Source organism: Pomacea canaliculata, linkage group LG4 (genome assembly GCF_003073045.1).
Source record: "Pomacea canaliculata isolate SZHN2017 linkage group LG4, ASM307304v1, whole genome shotgun sequence".
NCBI lineage: Eukaryota > Metazoa > Mollusca > Gastropoda > Architaenioglossa > Ampullariidae > Pomacea > Pomacea canaliculata.
This window is the reverse complement of record NC_037593.1, coordinates 1,618,867-1,639,872: the sequence shown is the minus strand read 5'-3', so window position 1 is coordinate 1,639,872 and position 21,006 is coordinate 1,618,867. Positions and strand designations below refer to the sequence as shown.

At 39.8% G+C, this 21,006-nt stretch overlaps 1 protein-coding gene across 8 annotated transcripts; it reads left to right on the top strand.

The window, feature by feature from the left end:
- The first annotated feature begins 330 nt into the window (after positions 1 to 330).
- Positions 331 to 19,501, top strand: LOC112561071 (innexin unc-9-like). 8 transcript variants are annotated; one of them, XM_025233273.1, is made up of 11 exons: positions 334 to 525; positions 3,169 to 3,408; positions 6,061 to 6,082; positions 7,384 to 7,432; positions 8,663 to 8,861; positions 9,328 to 9,525; positions 10,242 to 10,719; positions 11,196 to 11,320; positions 11,872 to 12,083; positions 12,836 to 12,923; positions 16,417 to 19,501. In XM_025233273.1, the coding sequence occupies exons 4-11, from the start codon at positions 7,425 to 7,427 to the stop codon at positions 16,468 to 16,470; spliced, it is 1,362 nt and encodes a 453-aa protein (XP_025089058.1). In that variant the 5' UTR covers positions 334 to 525; positions 3,169 to 3,408; positions 6,061 to 6,082; positions 7,384 to 7,424; the 3' UTR covers positions 16,471 to 19,501. The 8 variants fall into 8 exon arrangements, with proteins under 8 accessions (XP_025089056.1, XP_025089058.1, XP_025089057.1 ...); XM_025233272.1 differs by having other exon boundaries at positions 5,898 to 6,082; XM_025233277.1 differs by having other exon boundaries at positions 335 to 525; positions 5,898 to 6,082; positions 8,648 to 8,861.
- The last annotated feature ends 1,505 nt before the right edge of the window (positions 19,502 to 21,006 follow it).

Genomic DNA, 21,006 nt, shown 5'->3' with positions numbered 1-21,006 from the left:
AGAGAGTGTTACAAACTGTATTGTTTTAAATGCAGACTTTTGAAAAAAAAAAAAACTTCATCGCACACATCTAAAACTTGAGTAGCTGCTTACAAACCAACGAAGCATGTTCCCGTCTAGAAAATACAAAATCCAGGGAAACAAGACACGTTGTCAATGGAAGGCAACATTTGATGTGTTCACTTTGGACTTTATCTGTGCTGCATTGTTTTTACCTTTCTTGTCCTTCTAAGAAGTAATTACGATTTAGGTCTAATTTATACCTTAGAGAACCTTTTGAAACCTTGAATTTATTGTTTCCTGCAGTGGAGGAGAAGCACCAGCGGAGTAAAGAACCGGATTTCTAACGAAACATCGCAACAAATGCTGTGACCAGAAGTGAGGGAGCAACTCCATCAGCAAACGAGAACAGAACTGTGACAATTACTGATTTGTATACACGTACACTTGATTACGAGTTACCAGCAGGTCGTAAGAGGATGGCAGTACAGGCAACGACAAAATCTAGTGTGTATACATCAAAGGGTAGGTCTCAGCGATGTCTGTATTGTTTAGCTCGGTCTGAGTGATAAAGTCAGTATTGTTTAGCTAGATCCCAGGGATAGCATCTGTATTGTTTAGCTAGGGCTCAATCAGTGTCAAAGCATCATTAAACTTTAGAAAGTGTGACAATTGTTAAGCCTCGATGCGGATGAAATAAAATATTTTACATAGGGTTATAAGCAAAACAAAATAATCCGCAAAAGTATGCCTCATGGACGGTGTGCGCTTCTTCTGACTTGTGACTTGTTGTGCTCGTGGCAACCAACATAAACAGATGTCCTTGCTGCTGTAATATCATGTTAATCTCACCTCTTGTTCTTGTTATTTGCTTCTCTCTGTTTTCTGTCTTTTATTTTAGTCTTTGTTTAGTACGGTTGTTGATTCTTTTATAGTTCATGTGTTGTTTGTTTGTTGTCCTGTCCCTCGTATGCTGTCCATGTTTCTTCTTTTTCTTAGGCGCTAAGAGCTTGCTCCTTAGGAGTGTGAGTATGAGCTTTATACATTTTACATTTTTTATTATTATTATTGACAATGTATGTGTGTTGCTGTCAACACTTACCATCATAATCAAAGCTGCTGTCTTTCTGTTGCTAAGTGTTTCTGCTCAAACTAATGTGGAGGACCTAAATGTTTCGTTTCCCTAACACCACCAGTCTTCTTGTTTTGTTTCTACTTTAAAAGTGATTTTTACGGTGAAGGAAAATATTTACGGCTTTTTAATTGTACTTGTTTCTTGTCCTATATGATGAGCAAATTAAGGCAGTAAAACGAACCAATTTTTTGTCTGTAATTCACATTTTGTTTACTTCTAAAATCGTCAAAAAAATAAGAGGAGATTCTTATGCATACACATTTTCTATATTTCATACCAAAATCTGAAATCCATAATACGATATTTGACCTGTTTCTACGATGTCTTATCTCAAGCTGGGGACAAGCGAGCTGGAGACTATGATGAAAGTGAACCGTGACATGTTTGCTAAAGACTTTCTACATTTCAGGAGTAGTTACATTGCTGGTCGTCTAATGGTAATGGTCAAGTTGTCCTTTGAGTCGCAGAGATCTGTTTACACTGTGCTGCATTCATATCCTACATCGAGTAGCACAGCAAACTTCCCCCAGTCGACCCAAATGGCGGGTCATAGGTCATTTCACCCAACAACAGCGGGTATAGTTAACCTGGATAGAATGAAGTTGCCTACAATTTAAAGTACAACACCTACAAAGCCCTTGTAGTACCGATCCTGCTCTACGGATAGACAGATCAAGCAAAGAAATTGGTGTTGGTATCTCACTCAATGGCTCTTTGTTTGAGGAGGCCCTAGATGGCTCCGGATCTCGTGCAAGGAACATAAAACCAACGACTTTGTACGAAGCTCGGTTGCCACACTCGTAGTCATAAAACCAGTCAGGAACCTCTACTTGCAACAGACAAGCAACGTAAGGTGGTCTGGTTTGGCCATGTGACCTGCCAATACACCTTGTTGAAGATGTCATTCAAGTTGCTTTGGAGGGTGGTCAACACCGCGGTGGCCAGAGGAAGAACTGGCTTACAACAGCCAAAAATTGGACTAGTCGTCCAATGCAGTCCAACTAGTCGACCTGCTCACTATCGTCCAAAACTGATGTAAGTGGCGGACCTTGCCATCTGCCGAGTATATCCATGTGCTCCCTCCTCCACCTCCCCCCCCACCAACGACAGGTACAGGTCGAGGAACGAATGACTGATTGGAAAGTATTGGCTAAGGTGCTAAGGTGAGTCGGTGGCTGTATCGTGCTGCGTGCTGTCAGCCGACAGACGCCGGACACTGTTGAAGTTTGGTTACAACTGTATTGGTTTAACATAACACAATGACGGCGGACTCGCCATCCCAAAGCACAAAATAGTACGGACTTAAGAAAAGACCCCGGCTGTCCCCCCACGGGATAAGTAACCGCTACAGTGGCATTGTACAAACTATGGACCCTGTCGTTGGTTTCACCTTGGCAGTGTTTACCTATATAGTTCCTGTCTATTGCTGGCAGGCATGTGGGGCGATCTTGTCATCTGTCTCGACACTGCTTTCCATCTTTTCACCGTCTTCATGTGTGTCGGAGCGTAGACGTGGACACCTGTGTCATCTGGTGTAGATGTGAACAGCGAGCAGCCTTCCCGAAATGGGTGTGCAACTGAAGCCCATGCCATACTCGTCATTTGTTTTCTCCCAAGTCTGCCAGAGTTTGCGCCCTTCGTCTGCTTGTTCGCCTACGAACAGCTTCGTGAATAAAATAGAATATTACTGAATCTTCACAGTTTGATATGATAATGTGGTTGGTTGGTTTGACAGGAATGGGCTTCCACCCAGAGTATATAGCCGAATATAGCCGAGCGGTTCTCAGTGGTAGTTCGCGTACTCCTAGGGGCACGGCCAGGGTTTATGCAGGGGTAGGCAGCGACGTAAATAAGAACACGCCATTATGAGAATAAGTACTTTTACGTGCGAGGGGTACCCGCGGATGCACTTTCACCCTTATGGGATACAGTCGCGAAAAAGTTTGAGAATCTCTGATATACATAGGATCGACTTCATGCATGTTTGCCGGATCACTGGTTATGTCCTGACTTGCGTGTTTTATTTTTTTCAGGAGAACGTGAACACACCTGGAACGATGCATATATTGGTGCATAGCTAGCTCAACGTTTCAATAGAAAGTGTTGATTGATGACAACAGATGATCCCCTCAATGCGTTACGTCGCCGCCCGCGTTATTATCTAAGGGAGACAACAGACGTTGATCAGACGGAGTGCTTTCCCTTGGTGGATTGCGCGCCTTATTACCGCATCCCGCACCCCGCACGCAACGGGTAGGCTTTCTCCATCTCTGGTAAGAAAATAACCTCCTTTTTAAATCAGTGCTGTTAAAATCCACATTGACCTGTTGATACTTTCAGTTATGTTCCAAAGCTTTCATTCGTTTTATTTGTGTGGGTTTTTTTGGGGGAGGGAGGGTCTGTGTGACTCATGTAATATTATTTGACTACAGTAGTCACTGGGCTGAATGAATTCTTTTGTTTCTTCCGGCTTCCACCTTTATGATCCAGTTTCAAACAGAGTTTTAAAAATATGGTAGCATATACTTTCCTCGGTTACAGTGTCTATTTTTTTAAAAATAGTTAAAATGCAGCACAGTTTATCTGTTTACTGCTGTCATCGTCTAAATAGCATATATCTTACGTCGTGAGCCAGATAAGTGACTGCATGGGACTCACAGGATTTCTCTCTTATATTCAGCTTAGCGCTGAAAACAGATCGTGAAAAAGCAAAACAAGATCACATAAAGAAGCTGGGTTTTAACCCCTCCGCCACTTATTTGCATATCCGGTTTCATCACAAACCTATGGCGTTATTTTAGATTGTGGTGTTTTAGAGTTTTTGGCAGCTGCTCTGACAGAACATACTGTAAATTGCACTAACTCCGGCTTCTTTTAAATAATGTCTTTTTGGATGTAATTCGTGGCCCCATCTTTTTTACCAGGACTCTGTCTTCCACCTCTGAGGTAGCTGCCAAAGCTCCTGCATCATACCTTATCTTGTTCTTAAGTGAGATCTTTTCCATTTGCTCTGCGGCCATTCTGTATGCCCCATGGAGGCTTTCTTCCAGGCCCTGCACATACTGCCTGCAACTCTTCATACTTTAACTTGAAATGATAAGTATGGTGTATAGATGAGTACATCTCCTTGCCTCCAAAAAGGCAAGACAGAAACATTTTGCATCATCAAATGTACATAAATATACCCAAAGGTGCTTGAGCACACTAACTCGTAGTGCAAGTAGACATCAGATACATCCTACACCCACTCTCTTCTCTGTTGCACTCATTATCCTCCTCCCCACCCTCCGCACACACAGTGCAGTTACTCACGGTTTACTGTGCTAATTTCTCCACAAGGGCTCATGTTTAATAATTGAGAGATTGGTTGTGCGGGTCAGATTTCAGAGCAATAGGGAGGTCCATTAAGCCTTGTTGAAAATGGGAATAGGGATATGTTTCTTTAGGTGATGGAATGCTATGTGGTGCTTAAATGCATTATGTGTTCATAGAACAGCTTGAGCTATTGTTATGTTTCCGTTTTTTCCTTCAGCAAAATCTGTTAACATTTATGATACTGGAAAATATGGAGTCTCTGAGCCAAACCTCACCATGCCTATAATATGTTCTCCCTATGACATCTATTAGACATCTTCCTTTCATGTTTTGGACTGAAGATCTAACTTCCTAAGCAGTATTTCCTGTACGTGCTTGTACAGTGTGTGTGTGAGCGAGATTGTGTGGATGATTAATGAGTGAGTTTCAGGTTCATTAAACAATTTTCTTATGTCTGCATGCCTCTTCTTAAATTGAAACAGTTCTGTCTATTTTTTAAACATGAATATATCTTCTTTCTTAAAATTTATTGCCATAGAATTATGGAGTTCAATGCCCTGAGTTACTGAGGGAACGGCTAATCTAATTTGGAAAGTATAGAATTTGTTAGGAAGAGCAGATGGCTTATCAGCTTGTTTTAATGTACAAACTAGCTTTTAACCAGAGCAGTCTCTTTTGATTAGTCCTTAAGCCTGAGTAAAATATTAATTTTAGTTAATTAATTTTGTTTTATTATTTAAAATTGATGGGCAATTGTGCTGATACTGACTAGTTAGGATATGCTACCACTTGCATTGTTGCGAAAGGGACATAAGAAATAAGTATGCTCAGTTGATGAACTTCAGAGCATATTTTTTTATGTGGGCTTTGCTCAACAAAGCTGCCTTTCTATGGTTTAATTATAAGATGTAAATAATGTCTTTTATGCATGTTTCACTACTCTGTTCAAGTACATTACATGATGATCAACAATTACATACATGCATTGCAAACCATGAACCAGTGATAATTACTTCTTATTGGTACTTTCACAATCACCCTCTTAATAATGGACAGTGTGTGTGTGTGTGGAGGAAGTGTTGGAACAGGCTCGTGATGTGGAAGCAGGTTTTATGGATCTTGGCAGATGTATATACCTTAAGTGATTTATACATTGTTCTAATCTTTTATTTGCAAGCAGTACTACTAGCTGCTACCTGACGAGAGCAGACAAAGCATCTCATAAGAAACAGTAGGCTGTTGGTTTGAATGCCTTACAGACAATAATGCTAAACCTTTGACCTACATGGCTCATCCACTCAGTTCTGGAATATCCCACCCAACCCCCCTCTGATAGCATGGCATGTATCTAGTATTAAAAAAAAGCCTTTTACTGGTAAGGAACATGTACGTAGGCCCTGCCTTACCCAACTGCTAGTTGTTATTCTGGTTGCGTTTCACTTTGCAGTGTAAGACAGGCTTTCCTACTGAGCAGAGTTCTGCCCATTTCATCCGGTGCAGGACATCAGTGGTGTGAGAAGATAAAGCAAAGGGTTGCCCTGTCTTGAGTGGGTGGTGTGTAGGCAGGTGTTGGCCACATGCCAGATATTAACATTTCCTGCATTTTTCAGCTTTCTCATTTGCCGACAAGATGTAAGTAGGATTTTCCCATTTGCCATTTTATGCAAGCTTGATTGTTTTTGTTTTTTTCGTAATTTTGCTCTTGTTTCTTGAAACATCTTAAAGAGCCATTAACAGCAATATACAATGTTCCTACTGACTATTATTACATTTGCTTGCTTTGGTTCAGCAGACTGTATTGTCGTGTAAACAAACAACAAAAGTATGAAAAGATGTGGACTAACAAGTGATAGATTTGTATGAGGCAGCCAGCTTCAGTAAGCAACTAAACTAATTAGCAGCATCTACAGTACATTTCCTGACCATACAGTGAAGGTCATCATGCTAAACTGACCATTCTGTTGCTGGCTGCTCACCTACTCATACTCTGATCTCCAATAGTGTTTGACATCTACCTACCGATTGCACAGTAACGTGGCCATGTGATGGATGGTATACTCCAGGTAGCAGTACAATACCAGATAGATAATGCAATGCTCTAAAATTTTTCATAACTAAAGATTCTGCTTGTTAAAACAGTTTTTAATTAAAAGGAGCATTCTTAAAAAAAATGTATTATTGATTTGAAGGTATTGAGAGTTTTTAAGAAAAAACAGAATTTTCCATTTGAAAGATGACTGGTAATCTGCTTTAATCTAACAAGCAGCTACCAGTGTGTGTGTTTATTTGTCCACACCAGTGATGCCCAACCTTTCTCGGCCTGCGGGCCATATCCATTTCGGACAGCCGTGTCGCGGGCCACTTCACCGCAAAAATACAAAAAAGAAAAAAACATAGAACAGATACCATTTTTATTAGAAGCAAGTTGTACTTACCATTAATTATGTAGTAATTAGTGAGATATTTGAAATTCAAACGCTGTTTCGGTATTGCTTCCTTATCAGAACCCCATTGTTTTATACCTTGCTAGAAAGCCCGGAGTCTGTATTTTCAATCTCTTTAACGACTGATTCAGATATTAACCAATCAAAAGATCACTAATCCCGTGTGGAATGCGGCGTCCCTCGTTCTCAAACACTGGTTTCCTCCCAAGATGAAAATCAAGAATGAAATCCATCGAAAGATTGAGAGACGCCCCTACGTAGGGATAAATACTTCTTCTTCCCTTTTTTTTTCGTTTTTTTTTTTTTTTTTCTTAGGTTTTCTTTATTACTAACATGCCGATTTCCTTTACTGTGGGCAGAAGCTTTGCGGGCCGGACGGCACCGTGTCGCGGGCGGATATGGTCCGCGGGCCGTGGTTGGGCATCCCTGGTCCACACTAATTTTAGAATGATTTCCTGAAAACTTTTGAGTCAATGTTTTCTTTCACAGCTTTTCTGTGGGGACCTTTGTAGACTCGTTTACTTGTGAACATGCCTGGGTAAGAGTGGTAGCTGTTAATGTTGTACTTAATTTTGTGGTAGATGTTGTAGAAGCTCCTTGTTGTGGCCTAAGTGACACTGGGGGTCTTTTGTAGAAACATTTCTGGAATGGGTTGATGATGATGCCAGTGATGTTAGATGGTATGGTTTGCTACGGTCAACTGCTCTGCTTTGATTTCTGCTGGACTGGTTGTTGTTACAACAAATGTCTACTCGTTAGCAAGCATGCGCATTATTTCCAGTCTAATTTCAGATCATCAACCCTTTACGGTTTTCCATTAATTTTTAGATGCTTTTGTGTTGTCTCTGGTGGCTGACAGCAAAAATCTTGTAATATTCACTGACCAGAAAATGCATCTCACAAGAAGTCTTGATATCTTTCAAGGCCATCAATTAACACCATGTTAAGAGAAACATTCAGAAAGATTCTTTTACACCATAAAAATGAACTGATTTGTGGGCAGGTATGCAGAGGCCTTATACTTATGATGCATGAACCTTGCTAGTCAATTAGATGTTGAGCGTAAAGATGTGTTGCATGATTTTCTATGTTGGATCCTGTGCTTTGCAATTGAACTTATGCTGTTAACAGAGCATGGTCATCGGATCATGCATGAACATTTTGTCATAGAGGAGTTATAACCAATGCTCGAAACAGATTGCAAGTTACAAATTAACACATTTCTATCTGTAACTAAATGTTTGGCATGTGGGGGTGGGTGGCAGGGTGGGGCACATCTTTAGATGGTCTGTAAAGTTGCTCAAATGTCTCTGATTTATTAATGTTGAAACCTGTACCTAGGCTTTCTACATTTTTAAAATTTGAACAGGCAGTGAATTGAACAAGGAACTATTTTTCATTATATTTTTGCAGCTTTATGTTTTACCTTTTTCTTGTTAAGCCATCAAGTTGATGTTGGTTTTTTTTTTTTATTTTTTTTTTTTTTGTTGAGCTAACTGTAGAAATATATCCGAGTTCTTAAAATCAGTACAGATGTGTTTGTATGCCATTAAACGTTTTAATGCTTATTAAATGTATGAAACATCATTATTTTAGTTTTATTAATTGTTTATCTGTATCACCAAAAGTATTCAAACATATTTTTGTAATTTGCAAAGCCAACTAAAAGTGTATTTTACAGTAAATGTTCATTTACAAACAACTACCGACTTGCCATATATCATGATATGCTGTGTGTTTGGCTCATTCACAGATAATGTACTTGCAGGATAGACACAGCCTTGAGTGGCATCTCACATCTGGCATTGCGGTCGTCAGTTCGTGATGATGATGGAATTGACCAGTTGCATCACTTTGTCACTGTCACCATGCTTGCATTCTTTGCAGCAATTGCAGGCTTCAAAGAGTATGCCAGTGAACCCATTAACTGCTGGAACTATGGAAATTACCTCCTCCAGCATTATCAGGTAAGAAATGATTACTGCAAAACTCATCTTGGCATCCATTATCATTTATTGTATTACCATGGCATAAGCATTAATGGCTCCTCAACAGCAATATTGCATTGATCCAGTCAGTGATGTACTCAGTCTAGAATGGTATTTGTGCTGGTACGACTTATCATGTCTTGTCACTGGGTTTATTTGCTTGATGACGTGCACATCATCTCCAAGCCAAACTACAGTTGATATCTGTCTACTTATTTACAAACATAATTATATATGAAGGCACAGGATCACACGCAGTCAGTGTTTCTAGTTAATTTTGTAGCTCTGTAATTTGGGTAGCTTTTTATGTATTTCTATCCTCTACAAATATCCACACATAATAAGATATATTTCTATAGATAATACAATAGTGTATGTTATGGGTTATATTTGTATACATAGGTATATATACATATTTAAAACATCAGATTACGTGTTGTTTCAGCAACATGTCAACAGCTTTTGCTGGACACATAGTCTTTACCAGTACCCAAACCAGAGCAACCTGAACATCACGCCCTATGAACTGAACTCACTTGGTGGAGCAAAGCCTGATTCTGTGGTACGGGAGGAGGACTTCGACAAGATCACCTTCTACCGCTGGGTCACAGTTGTCTTTTTGCTGCAGGCATTTCTCTTCAAGGTAAAAATTATAGTGGTGTTCCACCTACTTGACCTTAGGAGGTGGGAAGAAAAGACATTCCCATAAACTTACACTTGTTGGTGAGTGAGGTGTTTTTGACCGCTTTCATCTCACCAAGGTGTTAAAGACAACTCTTAACTTAGGGGCTAGATTTTTTGAGAAAGATTACTTTCTACATAATTGTGGATTCAGCTAATGAGTGTACATCTCTGACACCAGTGACTTATCCACTCGGACATCTGCTTCTCATTGGTAATTTATCAAGGTTCAGTCATGCTGTGAAGAGCGGTGCTAATTGCAAAGTATGATGCATTCTGTTTGCTGAACATAAGTGTATGTGCAGGTAACAGGCAACAGAATTGTGAATCAGCTGATGATTGTTCAGCAAGAATATTTTTAACTTTGAGGGCAGATGTTAAAACAACCCTTTCATCGTATGACATCTGCCAGAAACTCCACAAAAATTGCAAAAAAACTTTTTATGAATGAGACAGTACAAGTCTTATGTGTTCATTAAGATGTGCTGCTAAAAATGATTTTATTTCTGTAATTCCCATTATCATCGCTCATGTTGTAATGCATCATTTTCCATTCATCCTTTGTTTTCCATAGTCTAGCAAAGTAGATGCCATCCTCTAAGCCTTTTGAAGTATTTCAGATCTGCTTTGCTTCCATTCACATTTGTTTATTGAATGATTTTTTTTTTCTTGATGCAGTTTCCTAACCTGGTGTGGAGGGAGTTCAACTCCTACTCTGGCAGCAACATCGTCAAGATGGTTGAGATGCTGCAGGGAGTTCTGTTTGCAAAGACAGAGGAGAAGGCAGAAAAGTTGCAGCAGGTGGCTCTGTTCCTGGAACAGTGGCTCCGCATCCACCGCAAGCCTCGCTGGTTTTTGAAACACGGGGCTTCGTTGCCGTACATGAAGAAGACCATCTCCTGCTGCATGATGTGTATTGGCACAGATACAAGCAACTACCTCTCCACCCTCTACCTTGTGGTCAAGGCTCTCTTCCTCTTCAATAACCTCATGCAGTTTTTCATTCTTTCTGGATTTCTCCACATCAACTTTTGGAATTATGGTGTGCAGGCCCTTGGTAGCTACTCAACTGGATCTTCTGATGTATTTAGCAACACCATCTTTCCCATAGTAGCCCTGTGTCATTTTCAAACCTATGATAACTATCAAGCTAAAGGTAAGATGAATTTTGGTTTATCAACAGACCAAAGTAATTGGTTGCCTTAAAGTTAAGAGAACTTGTAGAATAACATTTTAAAGTTTGAATGCATTGAATTTCAGTAGTTTTTGATTGATGCCGTAATGCTTGGTCAGTGGTGCCCTGTGTTGAAACGTTTCACAATAGTTGCAAAGACCGACATCAGGTTAATGTAAATAAGACTGACATTGTGTTAATGTAAATAAGCAAGATATAATAATCAGTTTTATGTTGTGAACAGAAGAGAAGTAAGAAACTCGAGCTTTGTGATCAGTTCAAAAAAATTTTAAACGTTGGTGTACGTTTGTTTAAATAATTTGTGGATATGTGTAAGTCAAAATGTAGGTCAAAGCTTAAACCATGCGTATGGTCATTTTAAGTGACATGCATGTCAGATTTGAAATGTTGGTGTGTCTTCACCTTCTGCCATTGGCTACAGAGCTGTCTCTGTGCAGGGATATGGGTTCAGTGTATCCTAACCATCAACATGTTCCTGGAGAAACTGTTCCTGATTGAGTGGCTGTGGCTTCTGATTATGCTAGTAGTGACCATCATCAGTTTCTCTGCGTGGTGCTACAAGGTATTCGCACAATTCACTGGCTTTATATTTTCTTATGGTCTATAGCTTTGAGTTCAGACCCCACAGATGTTCACTCCTGGAGCAGTAGATATAACGGTGACAAAGGTGCCCTGGGGTCAAGAAATTCAAAACAAGATGCTTTTCCTTGGGTTCCTCATTTTGCCCTAGGGAAAACAACTTGCTCTCACCTGATAATTACATCCCCTGACTTTGTTTTGTTCCCTGCTCCTTGATCTTTTTGCACTCTGTGGAATTGAAAAAAATAGTAATGAATCACATTTTTGGAAGCTAGACTGGTGTGTCTGAGATTTTGACAAAGACTGTCCAGAATAATTTTTTTTCTAGCTTTTAACAGATCTGACTTGAGCAGTGGTTTTTGTGTTCTTGATTGATGTAGTTTGTATATTTTTTATTGCTTATATTGTTCTTTCATATGACCAGTACAACTGTCTTGAGGGAAACTCCTGTACCTTTCAACATTATTTTCTAGGGAAAGATGCATAGAATTTTGTGTACGTTTCTAAGTAAAATTTTGTTTCCCTCTGCTACAGATTCTGCAGACACAGGCAGCCTTGAAATTTGTCGAGAGTTACTTGCGTCTAATGCAGTTTTATAGCGAGCCAGTGCATGTACCAAAGACCTGCACAGTAGAGCAGTTTGTTACCGAGTACCTACGCAGCGATGGAATATTTGTTCTTCGAATCCTTGCTGTCAACACCGATGAGGTGGTTGTGTCACAGCTGGTGGAGGAGTTGTGGAAAAGGTCAGATGTGGGGTTGTGGTAGAGGATTGTCAGTGTGCTAACATGGTGCATAGTGTTAATGAATCAGTACTGTTGATTAGGATTTTTAAAAATAAGAATTCAAGTAGCGTGTGTGTGCACCCATGGTTGTATATGTTTTCATGGGTGCAATCATTTGTGTGAATATATGTGATTGAGTATGTTTATGACAAAAGTAACTATCATAAATGTCTACTAAAGGCAAAATTACATGCACTTAGATTAATTGGGGTCATTCTGGTTGACCAGCTAGGTTTCCAGTGTGACCAGTATCAAGTATTGATTAAAATCATGTCTGTAACATGTCACATATAGACGAGATGCTTGAAAGCAGCTTGTTTGAAATAAAAGCATTTGTAGGGTGGATGTCATTAGCTCTTGTTTTGTTTGGTGTATAGATGACAGTAGAAACTGAATTTTAATATTTCTGGTAGACTAATTTTGATCACTTATCTGAACACTATTACTGCGAATAAATAATTTCTGTCTCTTGATCTGAGAACTGAAGGAAATCAGAGGTTGGTAGGGTGGATCTTGCATGAGTAAAGATGATATCTTATAACTATTATACTCTGTACAGTTGCCTAATGCTTTTTAATTTTCGCCTTCAGTGGGTACACCGCTAAAGTAGCACCAGAAAAGGCCTATATACAAAAAGTACACCTGCATCTCTTGTGTGTTTGACACCATCACTGAATTTACTTTATTCCTATTTGTGTATCTTTTTCTTCCAGATATATCAAGTTCAAACTAGCTGAGAATGGGCATTTACAAGAGGCTTCACAACAAGCAGAAACAACTTTCAGCCATGACAGTAAAGAGGTTGACCCCATACCTGTTCTATGAATTTCACCTGCCTGAGAAGAAGTGTCATTTTCCGCAATGACAGCTTTTAAATTGCTAAACCTGGTTATTATGTACGCCACTCACATGCAAGATTTTGTTGAGAGCTTCACCTAAAGTGCATGGCATTCATTGATACATGCTTGTAGCCTTTTAATACTAACACTTTTTTTATTCATATACTTACATGGCTGTCAGTCATCTAGCTTATGATGTCAATTTTTGCTTACATGGCTTATAGCAAATCTACCAAATGCTAAATTTCCTTTCCTCATCTTTTGATATATTAGTTTTTAGTTTTTATTCTGTTTTATTTGATGAAATATTTCCCATGAGCCGTCTACAAATAATTTAGGCTAAAATTCTTCTTTGATGCTGTGGGAATTTCTGTGGCTTTGTGAAATAATTTACAGAAACCAGAAATTAGTTGCGGTTACCTTTGGCTGCCATTGTAGGCTGTACTTAAGTGTTCCTGTGAGTGGCAAATACCTCTAGTATTCCCTTTGAGCAACATTTCTCCTTTTGAACATCTTTGGAGTTCAGTCGACTGTAGCATTGCATGCTGGGATGCAGTCACAAAAAAAAACCACACATATTTGAAGATTTGTTTTTAATGCTTTTGTGGCAAACATTAAGTGTTGTATGTCTTTTCATTTTCTGATCTATGATATTATTTAACAGGAAATCTTTACACTTAAACTTTGAGCCATTACGACAAATGTGTATGGTGAATCTCATCTAAATTGTTTTTATGTGCTGCAAGCATGCTGTATATGGAATATGACACAGTGCTGTGCTGTTCTTGTCATGGCAATTATTATTCATGGCAAGGAGTAACTTTGCAGGATATTCTAGAGGCTTTCGACCTTTGTTATAAAACATTTTGAGTCATAGCATAACTATTGTTATGTTATTGTTGGTTGTGGGTATTCTAAAATAAAACTCTGCAGTACTTTTGATTAACAATCTTGCCTTTACTAAGTTTTTTTTTCAGAATACTTGTGACTTTGTGTTCATGAAGCTTTTATTGATTTACCTTGTGTTTTAAAATCATGTTACTAATCTTTGCTTAACTTTATATACTCATATACTGCATTTTATGATCAAGTTGCACTATAATTTTTAGTGAAACTAGTGTTTTAACTGTGTAAATGGTGTAGTAATTGGTAACTTGTGACAGGCTGCACTAGAAAATTACAAATGAGTTTACCTGCCTCTGACAGCATGCCATTGCATGCACCTTTCTTGCAGCTTTTTTTTTTTTTTTATTTGGTGTGCACTTTTATGTGTACCATCACATATTAAATGACTTCACTTTTTTTTTTACACTATGATTGGTGAAGGTTTGTTGCCTTAATTTTTTTAGTAGTAAAGTTTTAGCACTACCAAAGTTTTTGACAATCAGTAGTCAGCAAAAGGTAGCTGCCTTGGTAAGAGATAATTCCAAAGCTATTGACAATCAACCATCATCAAATGCAAATACTTTTTATATCAGATTCGTTTTTTTTTATTCTGTGAAATGCCTCATTGACCTTTAAAGCTGACCAGCCAGGCATGCTTAGGATATAAGCTTGTTTTTGTGAAGCAATGCTTACCTGGATCATTATCTTACTTGAGCAGAGTATACTTGCTAACATACAGCAGCTAAATCCCTGTATTCATGGACTTGTGGCAGGCCACCCAAAGTGTAATATTAATAATATCGATAAAGGGCTGGTAATGGTGAAGAGTAATGAAGATTATGTGCCGTTAGAATCTGGTGGCTCATTCCCTATTATTTCATTATTATGAATCTAGTTATAAATGAGATAAAGGGAGGAAAGATTGCTGAGTTATTTGAGCAACAATATCGATGTTTGAAGGTGTGCACAGGAGTCTGGTTAATACCAGTGTGGCACAAAGTATTGTTAAATGGATATGGGACAGTAGAGAGCTGGCCTCAAGATAAGTGAAGTTTACTCACTTGATGAGTACAGCGAAAGAATTCCATGACATAGAGGCACGCTGTCTATACCTGTAATAGAGGCATACCAAATGTATATACGTGTAATGTTTTAAAACGTTTATAGTGCTGTGTTAGTGTGGAGTTTAAAAAACAAAAATTTCAAGGAGTATTCTTCTGCATGAGCTGCCAGAAATTGCACTTTTTGCACTCTTTGTGGCCAGTTGTGTAATCAGGTTTTGTTCATTCAACATTTAAAATGTACACTTGAGCTGAAGAGAAGAGGTGGTCGTAAATAAGCTAAAAGCTGGTCACACATTTATCACTCATCGTTTTTTACTCATGGGAGAAAACTCCCCTCTCTGTCCTTGTTGTCATGATGTTAACTATAAAACATTTACTCCTTACCTGTCCCAAACTCTCAACAGTTCATCAAAACTATTTCACAGCCAAGATACTCGGTGAAATTTTTGTAGTCTTCGTCCAAATCAATCATAGCTTATCTTAAGTGTCCAAATGTTTTACCTAATATAATAGGTCCTGTTCATTCAAAAGCTTATTGTACATTTTTAAGAAAAGAATAAAGTCTATCTTAAAATATTTTTGTCAACCTACACATTGCTCTCACCATGAAATAGTCTCAGTTGCTGACAGGCATAAAACTCCAGCTAAGGCAGAATGTAACAAGTTTTATCTTCCATTATCCACCTCACTTGTGTGTAATTTTATTTTCATCGAGACAATTCTGGAACATTGTAGTGCAGTTGCAAGATTACATTTTTGATACATTAATTCAAATCCATTTCTGTGTTAGTGTAGAAGCATACACTTGATAATGGATTGCACCACACCAGACTGTGTTGTTTCTATTTCCCAAGATTGTGAGGACAAACAGACTGCCAGTTTCCTGATATTAGGGCATGACATGTCAGTGCTTCTTCAGTTTATCTTGTAACTTCCCCCTTGATAGATTGTCGTGTTTTTGTCTTGCATTGTTCACATTGCCTAGTCTTGGGTAGCATCTACCTGTCCTCTTTTGTCTTGTTTGCTTTTTTCTGTATATTTTCTGTATAGTAGTTTTTGTAGTAAGGATGTGGAATATGTTGTACTGGATCAGATGGTTTGCCAATTATAATTCTAAAGAATTGTTTGGTGTCGTGTTCGTCACAAAACAAAACAAGCGAGTGTGTGAGAGTTGCAAATGTGCATGTTAGTTTTTAGAAACAGAAAAGCTGTTTGTGTGCAGACTGTAATTAACTACACTTAGTAACAGAATTGTGGAATGGATGAAAATACTGCATGTGCCCCTCTTCACCTTCCTTTGATGTCTAACAACCGGTGCCTGTCCTTACTTTGTGAGTGAAGGGGTATGAGGGTGTCTATGCACTGTTAGCTGCATCTCTTCACTTCCACTGTTAGTAGGAAGAGGTTGGTCAATACCTTGTTTTACTGGCGTGAGGAGGCGCTGCTAGTCAGGGCTCCGGACTGGATGATGCTTGGCCACGTGACTTACCTTTTACTTGCTTGCAGGCGGCAGACAAGACCACAGAGGCAGGTGCCGGAGTCGGTGTGATATCGGAGTAGGGATGACCGGAGCCGCGGAGAGGAGGAAGAGCGACAGAGAGCTGACTCCGGCACACGTGTGACGTCACCAAGTCCGTTGTTCATCGTCGCTGCAGTCGTAACGAAGTTCTCGTCTCCTCGACATCGATGTCTACAGATCACACCGGCTTGTTCTCAGCTACATTGCACTTGTCTTCTGTTCCCACGGCAACTCGCGGTCTGTTTCCTGTCCTCACCCCATAACCACCTGGCGAGTCAGGGTAAGGTGTGTGTTGGGGAGAGGGGGCATTGTGATACAGTTCACCTTAAAAAAATTGTGAAATTAATGGTTACGCGCCAGTTGCCGTCAGAACAAAAACAAAAAATAATTTCCTTATGATCATTTTTATGATGAAGATTACGTGAAATGTTCCGTGTGGTAATGCCGCCATTTCGGGAAAGGAGCTGCGGCCCGACAAACAAGTGTAGGAGGCACAAGACCCCAGGAGCCGTGAGATAAGAGTCGGCCTGTAGACAGGTCTGGTGATGAACTCACTCGCCTCACTGAGTTTGAGTGGCAAGCGCGATGCACGGACACGCCCTGTTGCGCCTGCGTTGGCAGCTCAGCCAGGAAAGCCAGTGTTACAGCACGGATGTGTGTAGGTGGACTGCTGTCTGTCTGCCAACACCAACCCTTAGCCTCTTGCCAAGTTCTCCGCTGTTAGTCTCGGCGAGCCTAAACAAAGAATGACTAAAACCGTTTTACTAGTTAACTGGAAAAAAATCGTCTGCCAGCAGTCCAGTAAAATAAGTTAGTGGTTATAGGGCTGCTGATGTTCTGATGCTATTGCTGCTGCTGTTGCTGTTGCTATTGCTGCTGGTGTTCTGATGCTATTGCTGCTGTTGTTGCTGTTGCTATTGCTGCTGGTGTTCTGATGCTGTTGCTGCTGCTGTTCTGTTGCTGTTGCTGATAATGTGCTGCTGCTGCTCATGTTGCTGTTGCTGTTGCTTACTGTTTCCAGCCAGAAGTAGACATTTTTTTTAAGGCAATCGTTTCTCGTGAAGGTTTCTGGCTGAAAATGAGCGTTTTGCCCAGTTGACAGGCGGCCACCGTTACTCACACACGTTTGATATTCTCGTCTTTGTCTTTGATATCTACCGCATGACTAAGGTGTCAGAACTCAGCCTCTTGCCCAACTCATAGCACTTAGAACTTTAGGGCTGTGCATGAAACCGTGCATAATGTTTGTTTCCGGGCTTATGGTTTATTTATAAAATATTGTTTATATGTTTACAAAGAAAGATACGAGATTAGTAACATGAAGGGTCCGTTTGGCTCATTTATAAAGTATGTGATCTGAGTTTTATAAAAGTTTGTCTGTTTAAAACTGTGCTTTAATATATAAGCTGAATTATTATTATTATATTTATGTAGTGCAATATTCCCATGCATGTACTGTTGTTGACAGCAGTAGACATTATTTTTACCGTTTTTACAATTTTAAATACCAGTCACATGGCACGCCGGCACGTCCTTCAGGTTTGGGTAAGCCAGGCGAAATAACAGTCGCAATATTTCTTCCTTTTAAATTATTTTAATTAATGATCTAGTCTGTACACGAAAATAGACAAAATGATTCTTTACACAAATTATTATCCCCGAATGTTTTGTAATTTTGTGGAAATCTGGAAATTTCTGAAAAAAGCTTTGGTATCGTTCTGCGCTTTCAATTTTAACTTATAATTTTTATGACAAAATCAAAGTTTTAAAATGTTATTTACAATATTATATTGCAGCGTATTAATATCCATATTTCAATATGTTACAATGAGTTTTAATTAAACTTGTTTGATATCTGCTTTTAAAAAGTGCGATTATTTGAGCTTTCATGTTCTATACAAGACCCGTTGATGACAAAGTTGACAGTTTAGCCCAGTGGCATGGCAGCTTGCACCTCGACTGTCAACATGTTTGTGTTTGTGTTGCTATGTGACCGCACACTTCTCGTTTAGTCGTCGCCTTTCATCGTTACCGAAGTCATAGCTCTTCTAGTTTCTTATCGGAAACTGGGGAATAGGTGATACATGTGTGGGATGGGAGGACGGGAGGAGTGATGACGATTAACGGTGTTGCCCTCACTCACCAGGAGCATCATTCGGTAGATTTCATGTTTATTCTGTTAAAGGAGTTTATGGTTTGGGGGTTTACTTTGTGTGTTTATCACGACGAACAGGGAGATGTAAACATGATATTGCTCGACTCACGATGGAGTCACTTAGAGGGGAAGGTTTGTTATTAGTGTGTTGGTAAGACAGACATTTGTTGTCACAGACAGCCTCAGTACCCAATGTAGTTTTGTACAAATAAACTATAATTACAGCAGCTGTTACTTATTGTATCGACTTTGTTATCTACACACCGCCTTTAGTCTCAGAAATGTCAACAATTGTGACATGTTTGTACTGCAGTAAATATGATATTATGGGATAGCTATGGCTGTCAGTGTCAATGAGTTTTCTTACTTCATTGTCATACATTTCTGTCTCTCCGGTGCTGGATTTTTGTTTTAATTTACAGGTATGTATAAATATCCTGTACAATATATAACGGACAACTTTAAACACAACACTTGTTGGAGTATATTATCTCAATGTATTAGTGTTATCTCAATGTATTAGTGTATTATCTCAATGTATTAGTGTGTTATCTCAATGTATTAGTGTATTATCTCAATGTATTAGTGTGTTATCTCAATGTATTAGTGTATTATCTCAGTGTATTAGTGTATTATCTGTGTATTAGTGTTATCTCAATGTATTAGTGTTATCTCAATGTATTAGTGTTATCTCAATGTATTAGTGTATAATCTCAGTGTATTAGTGTATTATCTCAATGTATTAGTGTATTATCTCAGTGTATTTATGTATTTAATGGGGGAGTCTGTCCTCATATTTTGATTTAATCAAGAAAGAAGTTTTTACACTTTCGTCGGTTGTGTCTCATTGTTGAAACATCATTCCTTGCTATTTGCGGAATTCATGCGAAAAGTAAATAAAGAAAAAAAAAAATTCACCAGCGTTTCAGAAGAAAATGTTCAACAATTTCTGTAGCAATACTTACTCTTTGCTATATTTACTGTCTGAAGAGTATGCGAGATCATGATGAAGTAGAAATTGTCACTTTACTGACAGTGATGGGTGTAGTCCGCAGCTGTATAGTGTTGTGATGTGTGTGTGTGTGCACGTGCTCCTGCATGCTGTGCAGACGAACAGTCTGATGCTAACCAGAGTTGTGGGAGGTGGATGGCCGAGTGGGGAAAGCACCGGGGTTGGCTACCCGTGTCAGCACAGTGTTGTTAGGCTTGTATTTATGACATATGTATGTATGACATATTTTCATAATGATGATCAGGAGATTTGTTGAGTGCCGTATCGGCTCACAGAGAAAACAAATCGAAAACGCGATAAAGGTAAATAATGAGAAAATCTATAACAAACACACAACACATGCGATTCACGAGCACAGTTCACTTGCCAGACACGGCGAGCTGTGAGATCACGAGACAGTCGCCATGTTTCCTGACTGTGCACACCCTCCAGCCCCGCCACAGTGGCACTCCCCGAGTCCAGTTGTCCCCCTCCTTGCATCCTATGTCTGATCAATAACAATAAAATGCGATATTGTGAGCGCTGTGACATCAGAGACAGTTGGCACTCGACACGTGCAGCCCTCGTGATGACGTCAGAACCGGTGTCACGTGCTTCTTCCCCCTCAGCAGCGGAATTTTGTAACAATATTGTAACAGTGCCCCTACCCTCATGATGGAGGTCATACTATTAAAGTCTATTCACTTAGTTAATGCCAGGCAGCCCCATGTCGCTCAATGCCTAAAATATGGCGGCGCGATTTTCTTTCTCTCTCTCTCTGCATCTGTATGTGTGTATGCGCGCGCACGCACGCATTGAGGATCACTCCTTTTTTTTTTCATCTTCGTGTTCCAACATTTGATGTTCTTTTTCCAGTGCCTCATTTCATTTATTTATTTTTCCCAGTCCCTCTATTTATTTATTTTTGGCTTTTTTTCGGATTACACTGGAGCAGACGATTACTGTTTATCTTTCCGTGCCTCGGCTTGTTTCCTCCATTGTGCGGGGTGGTCATTACTCTCACCCTCCAGCCGCACGTGTAAGCCCCGCCATTGAACTTGTCTTGGCAACAATCGCGACTTGCCGACTCTGTTCACTGGAGCGGAGCCTGAGTACAAAGGCAGCAGCTTGCGCCGGTCGTGATGCACATCAAAGCGCCGCAGCCTCCTCCCCCCTCAGCTGCCTCGCACACCCTCAGTTGCTTCCCCTGCGCCGTGTCGTCACCGTGGTGGGGCTCAAACCGTCAGCGCCGACTTTGTTGGCCATTCACACAGGCCCGGGGGTGGACGGAGGGCCCCAGGATTTCAAGACGGAGCCTGCAAATTGGATTCTCTGTCTGGTGCCGCGGTTTAATCATACTCCGCGTCAACTCATAGCGCGTGCTCCCCAGTTTACTTTGGCTTACAGGGTGGGGTGGGCTGGGGAGACCAT

What these genes read in the sequence shown, in the direction of transcription:
- LOC112561071 (XM_025233271.1), top strand. Translation starts at nt 480, where the DNA reads ATGGCAGTACAGGCAACGACAAAATCTAGTGTGTATACATCAAAGG. An exon ending in TTCTCATTTGCCGACAAGAT is followed by an intron (nt 6,083 to 8,662) that starts GTAAGTAGGATT and finishes ATGTACTTGCAG; the next exon opens with GATAGACACAGCCTTGAGTG. An exon ending in TGCAGGCATTTCTCTTCAAG is followed by an intron (nt 9,526 to 10,241) that starts GTAAAAATTATA and finishes TTCTTGATGCAG; the next exon opens with TTTCCTAACCTGGTGTGGAG.